This window comes from Loxodonta africana, chromosome 9, assembly GCF_030014295.1.
Source record: "Loxodonta africana isolate mLoxAfr1 chromosome 9, mLoxAfr1.hap2, whole genome shotgun sequence".
Taxonomy (NCBI): Eukaryota; Metazoa; Chordata; class Mammalia; order Proboscidea; family Elephantidae; genus Loxodonta; species Loxodonta africana.
Window position 1 is genome coordinate 45,267,053 of NC_087350.1, and position 20,195 is coordinate 45,287,247.

The 20,195-nt window shown below is 47.1% G+C and overlaps 1 protein-coding gene across 1 annotated transcript in view; it reads right to left on the reverse strand.

The window, feature by feature from the left end:
• HMCN2 (hemicentin 2) overlaps nt 1-20,195 on the reverse strand; it is a 160,315-nt gene that overhangs the window by 128,267 nt on the left and 11,853 nt on the right. Inside the window, exons 2-7 of the mRNA XM_064291328.1 lie at nt 14,357-14,427; nt 12,949-13,107; nt 11,933-12,055; nt 3,628-3,799; nt 2,867-2,973; nt 1,815-1,935 (exon numbers count right to left, since the gene is read on the reverse strand). Coding sequence (XP_064147398.1) covers nt 1,815-1,935; nt 2,867-2,973; nt 3,628-3,799; nt 11,933-12,055; nt 12,949-13,107; nt 14,357-14,427 — 753 coding nt within the window. The remainder of the gene's footprint in view (nt 1-1,814; nt 1,936-2,866; nt 2,974-3,627; nt 3,800-11,932; nt 12,056-12,948; nt 13,108-14,356; nt 14,428-20,195) is intronic.

Genomic DNA, 20,195 nt, shown 5'->3' on the forward strand with positions numbered 1-20,195 from the left:
GCTCTTGGGATGTGGTGGCTGCTCCATGTGGTTGGGGTGTCCAGTGTCCAGTTAGCCACAGCCTCCTCCATTCCCTGAGGCCAAGTGTCAATCACTATTAATCACTGCAATGTTCCTGCAGCTTTTCCTTATAAAACTGTCCTGGACCCACCATCTCTATCAAAAGCAGAGACGCAAAAGAGGGTCATGTGGCTCCCAGCACCCACTCCCACTGGGGACTTGCCCTGGGGACATTTCAGTTTTCTATCCCCACTCTGGCACTACATTTAGAATTTCTTCTCTCTCCAAGCCTGGCTTTGGAGCAGGACCCAAGTTTCTCTCCTTCTCCTCCTTCTTGCTATTGGCAAAACAAACACAAAATGAGCCAGCAGCCCACTTTTTACTTTAAAGATATCACTGCTGGCCCTGGCAGGGAAACTGATGAGGACTGACAAGAACAGCAAACATTATAGATTACAGCCTCAAAAGAAAGATCTAAGGGTCTGGCACACATGGCCCCTGGTCACTATTCAGTGGTCCACAGAGTCAGTGTGACCTGCTTCAGGCCCCTCTCAGCCTCTCTTGTGAGCTACTCCAGCAAATTCCGCCAAGTGACCCCATGGTGAAGGACTGCATTTTCCAAACCCCAAGTTGGGACCCCTGATCTGTCCATCAGATGGTATTTTCTGGTGTGGCATTCATGCAGGCTAAGCCAGAGTCCCCGTCTGCCCTGGGGCCCAGGAACAGGAACGGGGTGCTCAGACACCCTCAGACCCAGGCGGGCTGATTCAGACAGGAAACTCTGACCCTGAGCCTCCAACTTCAACATCCTTCCAGGCTACTCCAACCCCCATCAGCATCTGGGGAGTCTAGATGTTGACTAGGACATTCATTTCTTTGTAGTATGGAACTCTTCTCCTTTGAGGCCAAGCTATCAACTCATTAGCACCTATTATTTTATTCAACTAACTACAGGGTTGCTATGAGTCAGGATGAACTCGACAGCAATGGGTATGGATATGGGTAACCCGGTATTTACTGGAAAACTGACAACATGGGATTTGGGACAGACAGGTTTTGATAAAAAGAAAGGGGAAGTAGAGACCAAAGTTTATTAGTGGTCACCAGGGGCAGGTACAGGGCAAAGGAGGAGAGTTATAGCTTAAGGGCACTGAGTTTCTGTTAAGGGTGATGAAAAAATTTGGAAATGGATAGTAGTGATGGTTGCAAACCATGGCAAACATAATTAATGTCACTGAATTATGCACGTAAAAATGGTTGCAATGGCAAATGTTTTATTTTATATATATATAAACAGAATAAACAAAAAAAGGAGAAAAAGAAAGGGTAAGGTGTAAACTCAGTAATAAGGGGGACAGCATAGGGGTCCTGGAGGCCTTTGGTTGCAGAGAGGATGTTCTAAGGACAAATTATCACAGTGTGACATGGGCTAGGAAACCCTGGTGGCATAGTGGTTAAGAATTTGGCTGCTAACCAAAAGGTCAGCAGTTCGAATCCACCAGGTCCTCCTTGGAAACCCTATAGGGCAGTTCTACTCTGTCCTAGTGGGTTGCTATGAGTTGGAATCGACTTGACGGCAATGGGTTTGGCTTTTTTTTGGACATGGGCTGGGACTGACAGAGGTGACGCTGGCCTGGGAACTCTGTTTACATGACTATGACATGGGAAAATGACCCAAATTTAGCCTCTGCTGTGTCCATAGTCACATAGACAGACAGCCAAGCCAGACCCTGAACTTCCACCACTTTCCAAAACCAAGTTCCATCTGTCCAGAAGGCAACTCAACATCACCTCCAAGGCTAGGATCTCAGTACCTTGCAAGGGCCACTCAATGGTGTGGTTGAGGTCCAGAGAGGGTTGAGTGGAGAAGCCAGCTCGGAAGTCAATGTTGCTGATGCCCGTGATCCTCACTGAGTGGCGTCCGCTGCTGTAGACCTAGCACAGGCCCAGGTCCCACATCATCAAAGCATCCAACCCCAGCACTCCAGCCATATGAGAGGGGGCAGCCAACCTAACCAAACTCTGGGCTGGGAGAGGCTGCCACACCCAGGGTGCAGCCTTTGCAGACAAGTGAGCAACTTACCTGCTCCCTGATGGCCCAGCATGGCACCCCCCAAATGAAGTGGAAGAAACCCAGCTTACAACACTATCCTGAGTGGGACTCTTGAAGCTGCTCTGCCTTCCCAGTTCTCTACCAGTTCCTGCAGGCCTTGTCTGTCCCACCTCAAGTCTAACCTCCTGCTTTGCCTTCCCCATTGGCATTTGTAGCTCTTAGCTCAAAGAAGCTCAGGGTTTGAAAGGCAAGTGGTTGATGCTGACACCTCACCTGAAGCACCTAATATAGTTTCTGGCACCCAGGAGGTGCACAATAAACATTTTCCCAATCAGCAGGCGCTCACCTCCTTCCAAGGCACCCACCTGTCCTATCCCAGGATGCTTAGCCAGAGTAGCCTGAACGTGAGCTTGTCTCCAGTGCCTGTCTTGCAGATTAGAGTAGATCCCACTCCCCCTGCCAGCTCTGTCTCTCTGAGTCAACCCTCCAAAGCCACCCTTGCTTCTTTTGTGCATTCTTCACAGGACATGTGTCTGAGTCATAAGCCAGCTTGGTTACTCACCTCTGGACACTCCAAGTCTTGAAATGTTCCCAAATTAACCCCACACCACTCCATGTGGGTTCCTCTCACTGGTGCAAAACAGAATGCCCCTCCTTTGTTCTTGGCCCTTTACTTCTATTGATATGCCCTAGACATCCCCACCCAAGCCCCAGTCCCCAGCTTCCCAGGGCCCCGGGCCCCCCAGAGTGGGAAAGAGGGAGATGGTGCCCCAGGCCAGTGAAACAAGTCTCCCCCAACTCAGTGCCCCCTACCTTGATGGACCACAGCCCAGGATGCTCAGGCTTAAAGGCCACAACTTTGGCTGAATCAGGGATGTTGAGGAGCACGTTGAGACCCTCATCCTTCTGCACGATCCTCCCTGTGGGTGCCCCAAAGACTGCTCAGTCCTCAACCCTTTCCTAGGAGTGATAGGGGCCCCACCCTATCCCTAGGAACCCATGGCCACCAAACACCAGCCTCAGGCTGCCGGGAGGAACTGATGTGAGGGCCTTTGGGCTTTGGAGGTCCTCAGACTCCACCCTCTTCAGTAAGCCACTCTCATCCCTGCCCAGGTGCTGGCTGTACACCTGGCTTCTAGACCTGGATATTCTTGGCATCCTCAGAGCTTTGTGGGGTCAGGTGACTGAGTCCAAATCATCCTGACCCTGCCCAGCTGTGTGACCTTGATAAGCAATCTCCCCTCTCAGAGCCCCAGCTTCCCATTTGAAAATGTGCTACTCATTGTCATCCTGATCAACTCATAAAGTAACATGTGGAAAGCTTGGAATGAGACTCAAACTCCAGGAACTGTTATTATTTCAGTTTCTGTTGCGTGGCTGCTCCTTACCTACCTGCCTCCTGACCCACCAAGGGCACCCTCTTTACCCTCCCCCTCAGGGTCCTCCCTGCCTGCCTTGTTATCGGAGCTTGTGTCCAAACCCCCTGCCACCCTGAGTCTCTTTCTTTGTTCTACCCTGAGCACCTACCTCAGTCTCAGGGTCAAAGAAGAGGCCCACCCAGGGGCAAAACATACCCAGCGGATCTCGGACTTCAATCTCAGGCCCTGGTCCACTCAAGGAGATAGTGACCTCCTTCAGGCTGGAGTCAAAGGGGATCCTCCACGTGTGGTCGCCCTCCTCCTCATGGTCCGTGGACAGCAGGTGCACCTTGGAGGTCTGGATCGCTGACTCCACCCACTTCAGCACCTGTGGAAACAGGTAGCAGAAGCTGATGCTAGCAGGTACCCATAACCTCTTATTTGTGTCTGGCCCATCCAAGGTGGGGTCCTTAACTGAGTGCCAACTGCAGGCAGAATCCAGTTTCTCATAGACTTTAACGCTGTGTGCAGGCTTTCCAGGTCAGCCAAGGCCACACCACTCCCCATTGCCTACACCAGGCCCCACTCACACATTGTTACCCTCCTGGCTTCTGAGGGTTCGGAGTTGTGACACTTGAATTGAGGCATCCAGAGGACTCAGCTCAGAGGAAAGAAGCAAGAAGGTATTCCCTGGACTGGGAAGACTCTTCCCACCTTCTTCACCTGGCCAACTTCTACTATGCCCATCAATTCTTTCAAGAAGCCTTCTTGATGCTTCCTGGACATGGATGACCCTGGAGATCTGGAATCTTCCCCAGACCATGTAGTTCATGCTCACCCACAAAGGGCACCATGCTGTCTAAGCAGAACAGGGAGGATCTGCTACAAAGTCACACAGAATCTCTTCCTGATTCACAAAAGGGAAGAAATAAATGGACTGACTTTTTTGCAACACTGAGAAATCTTAAGTCCTTGGTTTCTATAATTGCTCATTCCATCTAAAATCTTACAGGTTTTGGACAGGTCCCTTTGAGAATCAAATAAAAGCTAAGGGCCCTCTCCCTAGAACATCATACCATTTAGGTATACATTTAGGTATGATTTTAGGCAGCTCTCAAACTCCCTCAGAAATGCCCCATGAATCCAAGACCATGTGAGTCCATGACCCCATGTTAACAACACTTGAACTAGTCTAAGACGGTATCTCACTGAGCACAAATTTATTTAGTTTCTCCAAATGGACTTCAACATACATATACATATATACCCAGAAGCAATGACACCCCAATATCCCAGTATTAATGACCACTTCCAGTACCCACATTTTATTTTTTAAATACCATTCTCTACTAAAGGAAACTAAGGATCCTTGGAGAAACGGCTGATTCCAGGTATGCGACAGGGAATTTTCAAGGTAAGCCTGGGATAACTGGATAGTCCATAAAGCAAGGAAGTATTCAAAGACTAATGGGGTCATGTCAAAAGGACACAGGAACTAAATTGAAGAAGCTCCCATTGGCTAAATTTGGGACAACTTTAAGAATAATGACTTAAAGAATAATGACTGCAATTATTTGAACCACATTGAATTAAATAACCCATGTGTACATAACCTGTCACCATCAAGTCTATTCTGACTCATGGTGACCCCATAGGACAGAGTAGAACTGCCCCATAGGGTTTCCAAGAAGCAGCTGGTGGATGTGAACTGACGACCTTTCAGTTAGCAGCCAAGCTCTTAATCACTGAGCCACCAAGGCTCCATGTGTCCCTAAGGATACTCGGATACTCAAAAAGAGAAGGCAAAATACAAAGCAAATCATAATAAAACCTCCTTTGCCACCATTGGAGGTGACTTCTTAATTAAAGAGAAAGAACTAAATGTGATTCCTGCCTTTTCAATAGGGATTGCCCTTCAGAGAAAACAAATCATTGCTTTTGATGAGCCAAAGTTCTTGATCCTGGGAGAATGCCAGCTAATAAATGTGGAAAGAATGATGTAATTAGGAAATCACCGTTTTGTAGTTTCTAATGAAATAGTTGTTTCAGGTGAGGACCCTCAGTGGATGCTAAAACCATTGGATGAAAAGCTGATGGGGGACTAGGTGTCCTCATGGAGCCAGAGCATGACGCCATAGATGACTTGAGTCACAAGCGGAAAATATGGCTTTACAATTCAGAGGGCTGCCTGTCATCACCTTAACCCAAGTAATCAAACTTATCATCATTAATAGTAGGACAATCAGACAACGGAAAGTACATACAGCATCAATTATGAAACATTCTTGTTAAAAACGTTAGCCTCCATCCAATCAGCCCTTTTGACGTAACTCCCAGTTTAGGGAAGACATAGGGGATAAAGGAACAAGTTAACAACACCATAAGGAAACAATCAGATAAATCTGGGACACAGGACATGGTACAAATTACCACTCTTCAACTAGTTTGTGTCATGGAAAAAAAAAAAGAAATATATATATATATATATACACACACACATATGAACTGCTCCAGTTTTGAGGGACTTTATAGACATAACAACCAAATGAAATGCACAGTCCTTGATTAAATCCTGATTTGGCAAAAAATGTTATAAAAGACATTTTGAGGACAAGCAGGGAATTTGAGTATGGGCTGAGTATTAGATGATATCAGGAAACAACAGTTAATTTTATTAGATACTATTGTGGTTGCATTGAAGTTTTTTGTTTGTTTGTTTGTTTGTTTTAAGATCCATGGTAAATTGTCTATGGATAAGGTGTTGTCATGGATTGAACTGTCTCCCCAAAACATACGTGTTGAAATCCTAAGCCCTGAATCTATAAATATGGTCCTGCTTGGAAACAGAGGTTTCTTTTGTTATGTTCATGAGGTCAAACCAGAGTAGAGCGGGTCCCAAACCTAATCACTTCTGAATTATAAAAAGTAGAGAATCGATACAGAGACACACACGGGAGGAAGAGGGGGATGGACAATGGAGACAGATGTATCACAGGCCCCAGGAGCTCTAAGGATTACCAGCCACTAGAAGCTGAAATAAGCAAAGAAGGACTTCCCTTTAGCTCCACACCCTGAACTTGGACTCCTAGCTTCCCCAATTGTAAAAAAATAAATTTTTGTTCTTTAAAGCCACCCACTCGTGATATTTCTGTGAAGGCAGCCTAGCTAAGACAGGTGCCGTGATTCAGCAAAAACAATACAGAGAGAGAGATGAAGCAAGTAGAGAAAAAAATGTTAACGATTGCTGACTCTAGTGGATAGGTATATTCTTTTTTTACTTTTCTGTATTTTTGAAACTTTTCATAGTAAGTTTTCTTTTTTAAGTAAAAGTCATTTAAAAAGGACACACATGCCATGATTTTAATATACACCTAGGCAAACACAGCAGTTTCCTGTTGCATGCCAACTCCAGTCAAGTGAGAATGGCTTCCTGGAGTACTGTTTTTAGAAGCAATGCAAGGCCACATTCAGCCTTAGTCAGAAGAAGTTTTGTGATTGATTAGCAATGTCTGCCACGGATGTAGGATTAGAAAGTGGTGTGTTGTATGCTACATATTTGCCATTCTTCTAAATCATAGCCCTTCAGCTCTGCCTACCATATGAGCTTTCATGGGAGAGAAGAGGAAAAGAAGGGAATTGAAAGAATTTCTTGAGATTTAGAATATGTATATTTTTTCTTTGGACTGAGCTGAAGTTTGTGGCTAGACTTCAGCTATCACAGGATAAGAATGCTGTGTTCTGAAAACTCATCTCTTGTTATACTTGGAGCTACTTCATTCTTTTGTGTTGCCTAGCTTTCTAAGTAATATTTCTTCTGAAAAGGTCCCACTTGCCTTCACTGAGGATAAGGTACTACGTTCATGTGGGGGTGGACTGGAAGGAAACAGCAGCCAAAGAATCCCAGCTGGAGAGGTGGACAGAAGCTAGCCAAGTAAGCAAGGCAACTCCCTTGACAGCAAAGAAGCAGCTATGACCACTGCCTTCTTTCCCCGGGGGGCTGGGACTTGTCAGCGACGAGGAGGAAAGTGTAACTGAGCACAGCTACCAGAAGGTGGTGGCAGCACCAGTCAATAATTACCCAGACAAGTCACATCCGGTACTGTGTTGCAACTGTCACTACAAGCTTGTTCTAGGATGTTCTTAGGAAGGGAAGATGCCCAGGAGTTCAGGGTACTGAACCAAGGAGAGAGAGGATGCCAGTGACCCGACCAAGAGGTGGGCCTGCCCTGCAAGCACAGCACCACTCGGGAGCTGGGGGCTGACCCTCTTGTCCACAGTGAAGCTGGTTGCCCGATAGGCCCAGGCCTGGGGGCAAGGCCTTCTGGGCTTTGTGATGCTCCTCAGGGCTCCAGAGTGGAATCTGGGGAGCTTTCTGAGCAGAGAACCTTCATTAAGCAAGTTCAATGTTTATTTGGCGAAGTCAATGGCTTCCAGATGTTAGCGGGGTGAGGGGGGTGTAGGATCAGCGATGCATTCGGGCTCATCTCTCTGCTTCTGATGGGGAAAGAACAAAAGAATCTGGCACTGCTGCCCCGGCCAGATGGCTGCCACTCTGCCGTTCTCAGCAGATAAATCATCCCTTGTGGCTCCTTCCAGGACACTTGACAGCCAGGGCGGCTAAGGAAGCAAAGCAGGGAGCCAGGAGGCCAAATGGGCCTCAGAGCTGCAGATCAGAAAACTGAGGGGTTGGGGTATGGGGGACCTGTGTCAGGAAGCTCAGTGTGGAGGGTCAGAGAAACAGCATGGCTCAGGGCTCTGCCTTTCACCAGCTTGGACCCCTGGACACTCGTCCAGGCTTTACCTTTCCAAGAACCTTCTCTAGAGAGAGCTTCTACTCTTCGGGGGTCCTCCACAGAACTGGAGGCACATTCCAGATCCCACATAGAGCATGGGGGGCTGCAGTTACAGTAATGTTAATAGCTCTCACCAAAGGCTTCCCGGGTGCCCGGCTCCATGCCTGGTGCTGCTCATGAGCTGTTTCCTTCCATCCTCACCACCATCTTATGAGGTAAGGGCTCTTGTTAACCCAACTGTGCACACAAGGAAACTGAGGCCCACAGAGGTAAAGTACTGTGCTCAAGGTCACACAGCACATGGGTGGCAGAGCTGGGGTTTGAAGCCAGGCATCTTGCCCTGGAGTCCAAGTCTTAACCACTTCACTGCACAGCCTCCCTTTAGGGCGGGTCCACGATGAAGTCATCTCTTAGGCCTGTGCTTCCTTATCTGTTAATCGGAACCAGCTGGTCAGAAGCTCCCCTTCCCCCTTACTGTCTTAGAAGGTGTCCGCCTTTCCCCCAGTTGATATGGGGAATAGCTGGGCAATCTGCAGTATCCATACCCACTGGTGCTACATGTGGGAAGGGCCCCAAGCCCCCAGAACTGTCTGTGCTGGTGTGTGTTTTGGGAGGGGGAAGAGGGAGGATGCAAAGGAGAATGAGAAGCCCAGAGCCCTTCTTATAGGAAGACAGAGAGGACTTCCTGGGACCTGCGGAAAGCTGCGACATGATATGGTTTGTCTCGCCCTTCTGACCCAGTCCCCACCTACACCACTGGAGCTGGTGACCGCAGCCAGCTCAGTTCGAGCTGGGGGAAGCCTGTGGGATGCTATGTGGGGGGAAAGGGACTGTTGAACCTATCTAAGTTTTGATCAAAACTGCTCACCTTTGGGACAGGCTCAAGGGGCCACACCACCTGCCTCTGTCATGGTTCTATCTGTTAAAGGATGGTAAAACTCCACATTCCTCCCACCGGGAAGGAGGGGACTCTTCACCTTCTTTTAGCTACACTGACACCCCTAAAGGGCTCCTGGTACTAGTGAGGCCAACTCCACAACAGGAAAAATCTAAATGCTCAAAATCGCTGGAAACTAAGCTTGAGCAATTACCTCCTCCATGCTAAGCACCTATAGCTGTACCTGGCACACAGCAGGCACTCAATAACTGAGCAGAAGAGATAATGCAATATGTGCGGTTCCACAAAAAGACAAATACTGTATGATCCCGCTTGAATGAAATATCTAGAATAGGCAAATACATAGAGCCAATGCTTATTAGTGGTTACCAGGGACTGGGGGAGGGGAGATGGAAGTTACTGCTAAAAGGGTGCTGAGTTTCTGCTTGGTGTGATGTAAAATTTTTGAAAATAGATAGTAGCGATGATTGCACATGGTGAACATAATCAATGTCACTGAATTGTGTACTTAAAAATGGCTAAAACAGCCAACTTTTTGTTACATATAAAACTTTTTTTTTTTTTTTAATGCTGCTCCTTCCTACAGCCCTGGACGTATTTTGAGAAGGTAAAAGACTGAGCTGCACGTGCCTGGTTTGGGGACTTGTGCAACTTCTGAAGAGTCCTTCTTCCAGCTGGAGCCCCCTTGGCTCTGGCAAAGGTACTATTTGCTTTTCCTGAGGGGATGACCACAGCCCTGGCTGCTCCGGCCACTTTCTCAGGCTTGCTAAATATCTGGGAACATCTGGAAGGGGCCAGGTCCAAGGCATTAAGCTAATGAAGGACAGAGCTTTGTGTCCGGGTAGGCGAAGAATCCAGGCCCCTACCCGGAGGTGGCCAGTCCTGGTCATTGGCAGCCACACCGAGTCAGGCAGGAGCTGCCCAGCCAGGCTCTCAGAGCAGGTCAGGTAGCACAGCCAGGAGCCGGTGGAGTCAGCCCAGGTCCCTGTGTCCATAGAGAGATCAGGAGCTCCAGCCCCACACCTTGGCAAGCTTTCCTTCCCCAACCTGCCTGGCTGCCCTGCTGTCTGATCAGCCCCTGGCAGGAACTGAGTTTCTGTGCAAGTTGCCCAGATGAGTTACCCCAAAAGCAAGGACCAGGTTGACGCTTTGCTGTGAAATACTTCCACCCTTTCTTGGCAGCTCAGTGCCAGGTAGGCTGATATGCCAAAATACAAAGCCTCTTGTGTCTCAGAGAACCGTAAACGCCATCTGTCAACAGGGAGTTAAGGCATGCTAATCTAAATACAGCCCTGGAGACCGTCCTCGGCAGTTTATAAATATACAAAACATGAAACACTGGCCTGGAGGAGACAGCAAGGCTGGCTCGAGGCCAGAGCTGCCTCAGAGCCACTGCCTCTCGCCTTCCTTTTCTGGGGGCCCCAGGCTCGAGGGACCCATGTCCATTCAGTCGTCAGCTACTTACCAAGCACCTGCTGTGCACTGGTCTCTGTGCTAGGTGCTGCGGACACCGTGGCCAACAGGACCCACAGTGTCACTGCCCTTGGACAGCTACAGCCTAGTCACATTAAATAATTGTATAATTACAGTTATATAAAGAGCTGGAGAAGATATGAAAGAAGATTTAATCTTGACTGGAAATCAAGGAAGGCCTCCCTGAGGAGGTGACATTTCAGCTAAGACTGGGAAGATGCAAAAGAGCCAGAGAAAGGGGACCGGAAAAAACACAAGTCATGAACAAAGGTCTTGGGTTGAGGAAAAGTAACGGCCATTGAAGAAACAGAGAAGAGGTCAGTAGTAGATAAGGTGGAGAACACAGGAGATGAGATCAGAGAGGAGGAGGGTTCAGATCAGGGCCTGGGCATTCTCCAGGGGGTGACCGGGAGGGATTTGGCTGGATTTGCTTTAGAAGGATCCAGTGGTATTTAGGAGCCAGATCACATCAGCTCATGGAAGTCAATTGTTAGCATCACCTCCCAACTCCTCATTCAGTAACTTCATGACGGTAGCTTGCAATTGGCCAAGGTGGGAGTATTCACACCATGGAAACGGGCATCTTTGTTCTTTCCATAAAGACTAATGTTAAACATTTACCTGTATACCACTGGAAGAATTTCTCTGGCTTCTGGGGAAAAATTTTTTTTTTTCTGGGAAGGAATGGAAGTGTGAGGGAAAGAGAATGTAGGGAGAGCCCTGAGCAGGCAGAGGGAGCTGGAGGGGAGGAAGAGTAGGCATGTGGTCCAGGAGCAAGACCAGAATGCAGACACCTGGTTAGCGCTGGGCTCTGAGTGAGTCCAGACCATCAGCAGCCCTGTACCTCAGGCCACAGAGCTGAGACAGCTCCTACCCACCAGCCCCCAAGCAGGATTTTCTGTCCCAGCAACACAGCTAGAATCCAGTGACGCTCTGCTTCCCCACACACTCCTCCAGCCACCCCTAAGTTCCCTGACTCTGGAGGAAGCTCAGAAGAAACCCCACGCCCACACTTCTGCCAGATTTTGCTAGGTCCACCCCACCAGCCTGGGTCAGCTGTGGGACCCAGGCCAAAACCCAGGTTGTTTCTTTGACCCTCAGCCTCTTTATGTGCAAAATAGGAAAACCCGCAGTACCAGGCTTGGGTAGGTGGGAGGGTTTGGTGAGAGGATGCTGTAAAGCCCCTGGGCACAGCACATCCTGTGCCTGCCTCGAGGTAAGAGCTCAGCACTGTCAGCTATGATAGCTCTTCAGTCATCAAGCAAAGCTGCCCAGAGATGCTAGGTGCTCAATGTCCTCACCGTCCCCAGGGAACAGGCTCAGGAGGTCAGGGGAAGATTCTTCCTCCCTGGCTCACCTCAGTCACTTGCTGCTTGTCCAGGTGGAACACTTGTCCAGAGCTGAAGGCAGCGATCTCCTCGAAGGCCAGGTAGCCAGGATGAGTACGGTCACCACAGTCCCCTGTCAGCACAAAGACCACCTGGAAGAAAGACATGTAACCTGGCTCACAGCTTCCCCAGCCACCTACTTCAGGTGTAAGCGGTAGGTTCCGAGCCAGGGAGGGGTGACCTGGGAGAGCTCTTTTCTCTCTCTGGGCTCAGGTGACCCATCTGTAAAACGGAAATATTAATAGTACCCATCTCATGGGTATCAGGAGCTAATGCAGGTCAAGTGCTCAGCACAAAGCCAGGAATACAGTAGGTGCTCAATAAATCGGGGATGTTATTAAACCTATAACAAAGAAAAGAAACCACTTCATCTCCAAGTGACCCCCAGAGGCTCCAGAGTTAGAAGAACCTCAGAGAGCTCCAGTTTGCTCTAGACGCAGGAGCAGAGAAGCTGCCCCAGCCCTCAAGGTCTTCACCCTAGGAAGTCACAGGGGCCAGTCCTACTCCCTTTCCCCACTCACATCCCTTCCCTTAGCCCTTGCTGGAGGGCAGAATGCAAAAATCAGAGAGCCCTGACACATCTTCCAAACCCTGAGACCTTGGGAACAGGGCAGCGTGAGCTGCAGAGACAACGTGAGCTGCAGAAACAAGGAGCGGAGGCCAAGCCAGGAGGAAGATGGATTGCACTGACTTTGACAGGGTGTAAAAGGAGGAGGGTGGTGTGGTCTTTATCAAGAGCATGCCTCACCAGAGAGGCTGTAAGCCCGGCTGGTGGGCAGGGGGCCCAGAGGATGAGAACACACTTGGAATTCACCAGACCTGCTTGGTTCATTCGCATGGCTCACTGGCCGTGCCTTGTCGAAGAAAAGCACCCAGCCCACTGCCTCCAGGTGGGTGCTTAGGGCTGTCCAAGTGGGAGACCTAAGCTTCCTCGGGACCTTCTTGTGGCCCCCCAGTGCCAGCCCCGAAAGGCTGAGTGGCTCACCTGCGATTGTTTAAGCTGCAGGAGACGCAGTACATCTTCCTTCTTGTGATAGTCCTTGGCGCGGGCGTCGGAGAAAACGTAGATGAAGGAGCCTGGGTTGGCAACCTCCACAGCAGCTTTGATGGCTCCCACACTCATTTCTGGGCAGTCACCACCTCCCTGTAGGAGAGGAGAACTTCGGCGGCTGCTGCCCACCTCCTCCAGTTGGGGACCACCCACAGGTACCTCCTAAACCATCAGGAGTTAGGGGGCCCCAGCCAGGGGCCAGGCCACAACCCCAGCCACTCCTTCCCCTGAAACACAATGGAGCATCCAGCCAACTTTAACTTAGGACAAGCAGCATCATTCATCCATCCATCCACACACCCATCCATTCCTCCTGGAATCTAGTACTGGCGGCAGACGTGACATGAATAATCAAGCACACATGATTATTTAGTTACCACTGCGATGAGTGCTACAGTGGGGCGGGGGTGGGGGGGAGCCATGAGAACATCTAAGAAAGGGCCCAAAGGAGCTACATGTAAGCCAAAGCTTGAAGGATTGGAGGGGTCGGCCAGGGGAGGGCAGAGGTGGGCATTGGGGAAAAGGAAAGCATTCAGAGTCGCTTGTGAAAATCTTTGTGGCCTGCCCTGGTACCAATTCCAAGTAAACACACACGCTCCCCTCCCTGTTCACCACATGGGAGCTCTCTGCCAGAGGAAGCACCTCTTCATCTTGCCCCAGTCTGTGCACCCCGCAGCAGGATTTGACAAGGCAACTTCTTAGCAAACACTCTTTCCTTGACTCACTCATTCACCCCACAATGACTTACTGAGTCCCCTGCATGTTTCTGGCCCTATTCTAGGCCCCAGAGGATCTGGTAGTGAACCAGACTGATATGTGTGGTCCCTGTCTCCAGGAAGCTCATGGCCTCAGTGGGGGTGGGGGAGGAGGGCACTGACACTGAACCAGGGCACTCGGTGTGTCAAAACAGCACAGGTGGCCACGGGACAGCTGACCCAATCTCAGGTATGGTTGTGGGAGCTGACGTGAGCCATCTCTGATTCTCCCGCAGCCACCACACACACTCTAAACTGGGCATCAATGCCTCCCACTTCCACATTCTTCGTTCAGTCAGTACATAAAAAAGCATCTACTATGTGCCAGGCACAGGGCCAGGCACAGAGGCTACTGTAGGTGCTTGGTTCACTGAATGAAGTAAGGAACTCCAGTAAGTACAGAATCACCAGAAATCCCAAGCTGGGCAGAGCTGGGAGGCAGGTCATGATGGGTGGAGGAAGCTGCCATCTTGGCCTCTGGGAGGGGCAAAAACCTTGGCCTTTGGTGTGGACTGGGAAGGACAGTGCAGAGGACAAGCAGCTTTGGAAAATGGCATAGCTAGCAGTCAGGGGAGGAGTTAGCCCACCTGCACGTAGAGTTCTCTCAGCTCCCTCTGAAACACTGCTGGATCCGACGTGAGGGTCACTGGGCCAATATCTGCAGGTAAGAGACAGCAAGGCCTGGTGGGCTGGGACTCCCAGATACACAGCCCCAGTGGGCCAAGACAGCAGTTACATTACTTTTGATCAGAGGAGAGAGGAACTGAGGCCTGAGCCTTGGAAACTCCCACAAAATGAGAAGAGATAAGAGAGCAGCTTCCAGGGCTGCCCGTCCAAGGACCTGGCCTGGAAAGGGAGTACAGACCACTTAGTCCCCTGTCCTGCTCCAAACTAGGGCCTCGCGTTTGAGGGGAGCCCAGAGATGGGGGCAGAGGGGTAAACCTCAGTGCCTCCCTCAGAACAGCAGTTCCCAACCTGTTGTGACCAAGGCTCCCTTAGAGCCTCCCCTCCACCATCTCACTCATCCTTACTCTCAGTGGAAAAAAGAACTCTAGAAAGACAAAGAAATGAACAAATAATCGAAATGGATCACAGAGCAACTACCCAACACTAGAATGATCAATAACAGCAAAACTTCCTGGAAACTCTATGCATATATTAGTTAACTTTAAAAGAGCAGCAATTAAAATCACAAAGATTGACAGCACCAAATGCTGACGAGGATGTGGAGCAACTGGAACTTATATGCACTGTTGATAGGAATGCAGAAATGGTTAAACCCACTTTGGAAGACAGTTGGGAGTTTCTGTAAAAATTAACCATATACCTATGATATGATCCAGCCATTCCACTTCTAGGTATATACCCAAGAGAAATGAAAGCATATGTCCACCAAAAGATTTGCACGAGAGTGTTTATTTCTAGGAGACAAAAACTGAAACAGTCCAAATGTTCATTAACAGGTGATGGATAAACAAACTGTGCTATATTTATGTAATCAAATATTACTCAGCAATAAAACAGAACAAACTACTGATACAGGCAATGACGTGCATGAAGCTCACAGACACACTGCTACACGAAAGAAGCCAGACACAAAGAGTACATACTATTGAGTTCCATTTATAAAATGTTCTGGAACAGTCAAAGTAAATCTAAGGTAAAAAAAAAATCAGAAGAGAGGTAGCCTGGGCGTTGGAGGAGTTGACTTGGAAGAGATACAAGCAACATTCTGAGGAGACAGAAATATTCTATATTATCATAGGGGTGTGGGTTCCACGGGTGTATCCATTTGTCAAAATTATACAGCTAAAATTTGTGCATTTCAATGACTGTAAATTTTAGCTTACAAAAAAAGAACTATAAAAAATGATAATTGAGTGGGGGGTGGGGAGTGGGTGGAAGTATAGATGGAAACAAGAATGGCAGGATTTTTTACATATAATTTTTATGTTGGGTGATGGGTACATGGGGATTCATTATACTACTCTACTTTGTATTTATTTGAAATTTTCTGTAATAAAAAGTTTTTAAAGACTAGATAGTAATTGAAGACCACAGCCAACACAAGACATTATCAGTGGACTGAAAACAGCTAGAATTCCAGCTAGCCCTGTGGATATGCATACAATCGGGATTTTGTAAGGTTGTGTGGACACGAGATTTATTATGAAAATATTTAATTTGAGTCCTTGGTGAACTCTAGTAATGGGTTATTTTTAGCTTATGAATTCTAAATTCCAGTCACTTAAAAAACAAAAAACTTCCATGCTCGGTAATTACTCAAGAGGCCCCAGTCCTTCTCAGAAAGGGAAGCCCACAGAATTATCCAGAATTCACCTACAATTACAGGCATACCTTGGAGATATTGCGGTTTCGATCCCGGACCACCACAATAAAGTGAATCACACCAATTTTTTTGGTTTCCCAGTGCATATAAAAGTTATGTTTACACTATGGCATAGTGGTTAAGTGCTACAGCTGCTAACCAAAAGGTCAGCAGTTCAAATCCACCAGGCGCTCCTTGGAAACTCTATGAGGCAGTTCTACTCTGTCCTATAGGGTCGCTATGAGTTGGAATCGACTCGATGGCAACGGGCTTCGGCTTGGTAGTCTTTTAAGTGTGCCATAGCATTATATCTAAAAAAAAAGTATATACCTTAATTAAAAAATATTTATTGCTAAATAATGCTAACGATCATCTGCGCCTTCGGCAAGTCGTAATATTTTTGCTGGTGGAGGGTTTTGCCTTAATGTTGAAGGCTGCTGACTGATCAGATGGCTGGTTGCTCAAGGCTGGGGTAGCTCTGGCAATTTCTCAAAATAAGACAACAATGAAGTTTGTCACATGGATTGACTCTTTCACAAAAGATTTCTCTGTAGCACGCAATGATGCTGTTTGATAGCATTTTACCCACAGTAGAACTTCTTTCAAAATTGGAGACAATCCTCTCAAACTCTGCTGCTGCTTTATCAACTAAGTTTATGTAATGTTCTAAATCCTTTGTTGTCTTTTCAACAATGTTCACAGCTTCTTCACCAGGAGTAGATTCCACCTCAAGAAACCACTTAATTTGTTCATCCATAAGAAGCAACTCCTCATCCATTAAAGTTTTATCATAAGATTGCAGCAATTCAGTCACATCTGCAGGCTCTTTTGACTGAAGACAGACATGAGTAGCATCCTGGCTCCATCCTTCACCAGCTACAGGAACTTGTGGAGCTCACTGCACTGTCCCAAGCCTCAGTTTCCTTGTCTGTAAAATGGGGCACATAAGAACACCACCTCCCCATACTGAGTCATTACTGTGAGACTTCAGTGAAGCCAGGTAGGTAAGCACTTAGCATGGAGATCGGCACACAGCAAAGTCTCCGCAAATGAGAGCTTGCACTGCGGATATCAGCATGGATTGTCCGTGCTCCAGGAGGCAGCTTTACACTATGAAAATATTCAAAGAAGATTCCCTGCTTAAATATGAGGTCCTCAAGTTCTATTCTGACTAAGAAGAGCAATAATTTTACCCAACTTTGCTTATTTCTTTATTACTTAATAATACATTTGAAAAGAACAGTTGCAGTCAACTTCATTCCGACGCGTGGCAACTCTTTGTGTGTCAGAGTAGAACTGTACCCTACAGAGTTTTCCAGGGACAGATTACTGAATAATCAAGGTGAGCACGTGCTTAGGGCATCAACAAAACAGAGGCACCAGCTGTCCAAAGCAAAGACTCACAGATGCCAAGCAGACAGGACATAAGAAAAAGAGGGTGCCACCATGGAAGGCAACAGGGGAAACTGATGCCAGCTCCAGTATGTGAGAATGTGCTGGCCAGAAATAAAGTTCACGAAAGGTCACGAGGGCACCCATGGGAAAGGTTGTTTAAGCTACGAGGCCCCTATCACTTCAATACCTTCGTTGACATCTGTCCCCTACAGTCTCCTCCCATGTAATAGAAACTCTTCATCTCAGTGGGTCTCTTGGGAGTATACTATTTCTTTTTAATAAACAAAAGGTGGAGTGGGATGTTGAGTCTAACTCTTGCTACATTCACCCAATATATAACTGGATCCAACATGAGCAGTTACTGAGCAAGGATGGACTATATTAATAGGTGCCTGGTGATGTAGTGGTTACATGCTACCTATGGCTGCTAACCAAAAGGCCAGCAGTTCGAATCCACCAGGTGATTCTTGGAAACTTTATGAGGCACTTCTACTCTGTCCTATAGAGTCTCTATGAGTTGGAACCGACTCAGCAGCAACAGGTTTGGTGTTTTGTTTTGTTTTTTTGGTTTAGTCCTCTAGTGCTGCTATAACAGGAATATCACAAGTGGATGGCTTTAACGAGCAGAGATTTATTCTCTGACAGTTTAGTAGGCTAATGTCCGAGTTCAGGGCACCAGCTCTGGGGGATGGCTTTCTCTCTCTGTTGGCTCTGGAGGAAGGTCCTTGTCATCAATCTTTCCCTGGTCTAGGAGCTTCTCAGTGCAGGAATCTTGGGTTCCAAGGACATGCTCTGCTCCCAGCATTACTTTCTTGGTGGTATGAGGTCCTCCTGTATCTCTGTTTGCTTCTTTCTTTTATACCTCAAAAAGGATTGACTTAAGACATAACCTAATCTTGTAGACTGAATTCTGTCCATTAACATACCTGCCTCTAATCCTGCCTCATTAACTTCATAGAGGCAGAATTTATAACACATAGGAAAATCATATCAGTTGACAAAATGGTGGACAATCACACAATACGGGGAGTTATGGCCTAGCCAAGTTGATACACATTTTTGGGGGACACAATTCAACCCATACAAAGGGAAAAAGACCGCTTGTCCATTTCGAGAGAACTATCTTGTACGTTCATGTCTGCTGATCCAACAACTTCAGCCAGGGGCTGAATATATATATATAGAGAGAGAGAGAGAGAGCCAAACCCATTGCCATAGAGTCTATTGCAACTTATGGGGACCCTACAGGACAGAGTAGAACTGCCCCATAAGGTTTCCAAGGAGTGGCTGGTGGATTCGAACTGCCAGCCTTTTCATTAGCAGCCAAGCTCTTAACCACTGCGTCACCAGGGCTCCATATATATATATATATATATATATATATATATATGTATATATGTGTATATATATATATGTATATATATATATGTATGTGTATATATATATATATATATACACAAGAATATGTATAACTCACACATCCTATTTGAATTCGTGAGTTAGCAGAGGAGGGGGCACCACAGATTTTCAGTGTTTAGGGCCCTCACATGCCTTAATCCAGCCTTAGGGTTTTCAATGGCTGATTTTTTCGGAAGTAGATCCCCAAGCCATTCTTCTAAGGTGCCTCTGGGTGGATCTGAACCTCCAACTTTTTGGTTAGCAGTGAATTAACCACTTACACAACCAGGGACTCCTAATAATACATATTCACTGTAAGAAAAATCAATATCGCATTGATACTGACATATATTAAGCACTTAGCACCAGGTTGCACACTAAGATGCTTCCCGAGTATTAGCTGAGTGAATCCTTCCAGTACCTGGTAGGTCCCAGTCTCACCCACATTTTACAGAAGAGAAAATGGAAGCCCAGAGAGGTTAGGTAACTTTCCAATGACACACAGCCAGTCAGTGACAGAGGTGGCATATAGCCCAGGTCTGCACAACTCCAGAACCCAAGCTCTTAACTACTATACCCAAGAAACTTACATAGACATTTCAGATAAGCAGAAAAAAAATAAAAGGGGGGGGTAGAATTACCTGTAATTCTGCCAACCAGAGATAGTCATTTTTATTTTTGTATATAGCTTTCAAAACTTTTATGTATATTTGTAAACATATAAATATATCGTACATAAATCCATACTATTTTAAGCACAATATTTTTATTAAAGCATATATAACATACTACTTTTAACCTGATTTTTTCTTCAGTGAATAACATTTGTGAACATCTTTCCAGAAGGTTAAATATTTAGTTCAACATCATTTTAATGGCTACAATGTATTCCTTTTGTATAAAAGCCTCATAATGGACTTGCCCAAGCCCATATTGTTTGGTTTCCAATTTTTATTATAACGAACCATGTTATTAAGAACTTCTTTGTAAGGAGAATGAAGAACACCAAAGACACAAGGAAAATATTAGCCCAAGAGACAAAAAGGGCCACATACGCCGAAGACACCATCGGCCTGAGACCAGAAGAACTAGCTGGTGCTTGGCTACCACCAATGGCCGCCCTGACAGGGAACACGACAGACAGTCCTTGACAGAGCAGGAGAAAAGTGGGGTGCAGTACTCAAATTCCAGTAAAAAGACCAGACTTAAGGGTCTGACTGAGACTAAAGGAACCCCAGAAGACACGGCCCCCAGACTCTCTTATTAACTCAGAACTAAAACCATACCTAAAGCCAACTCTTCAG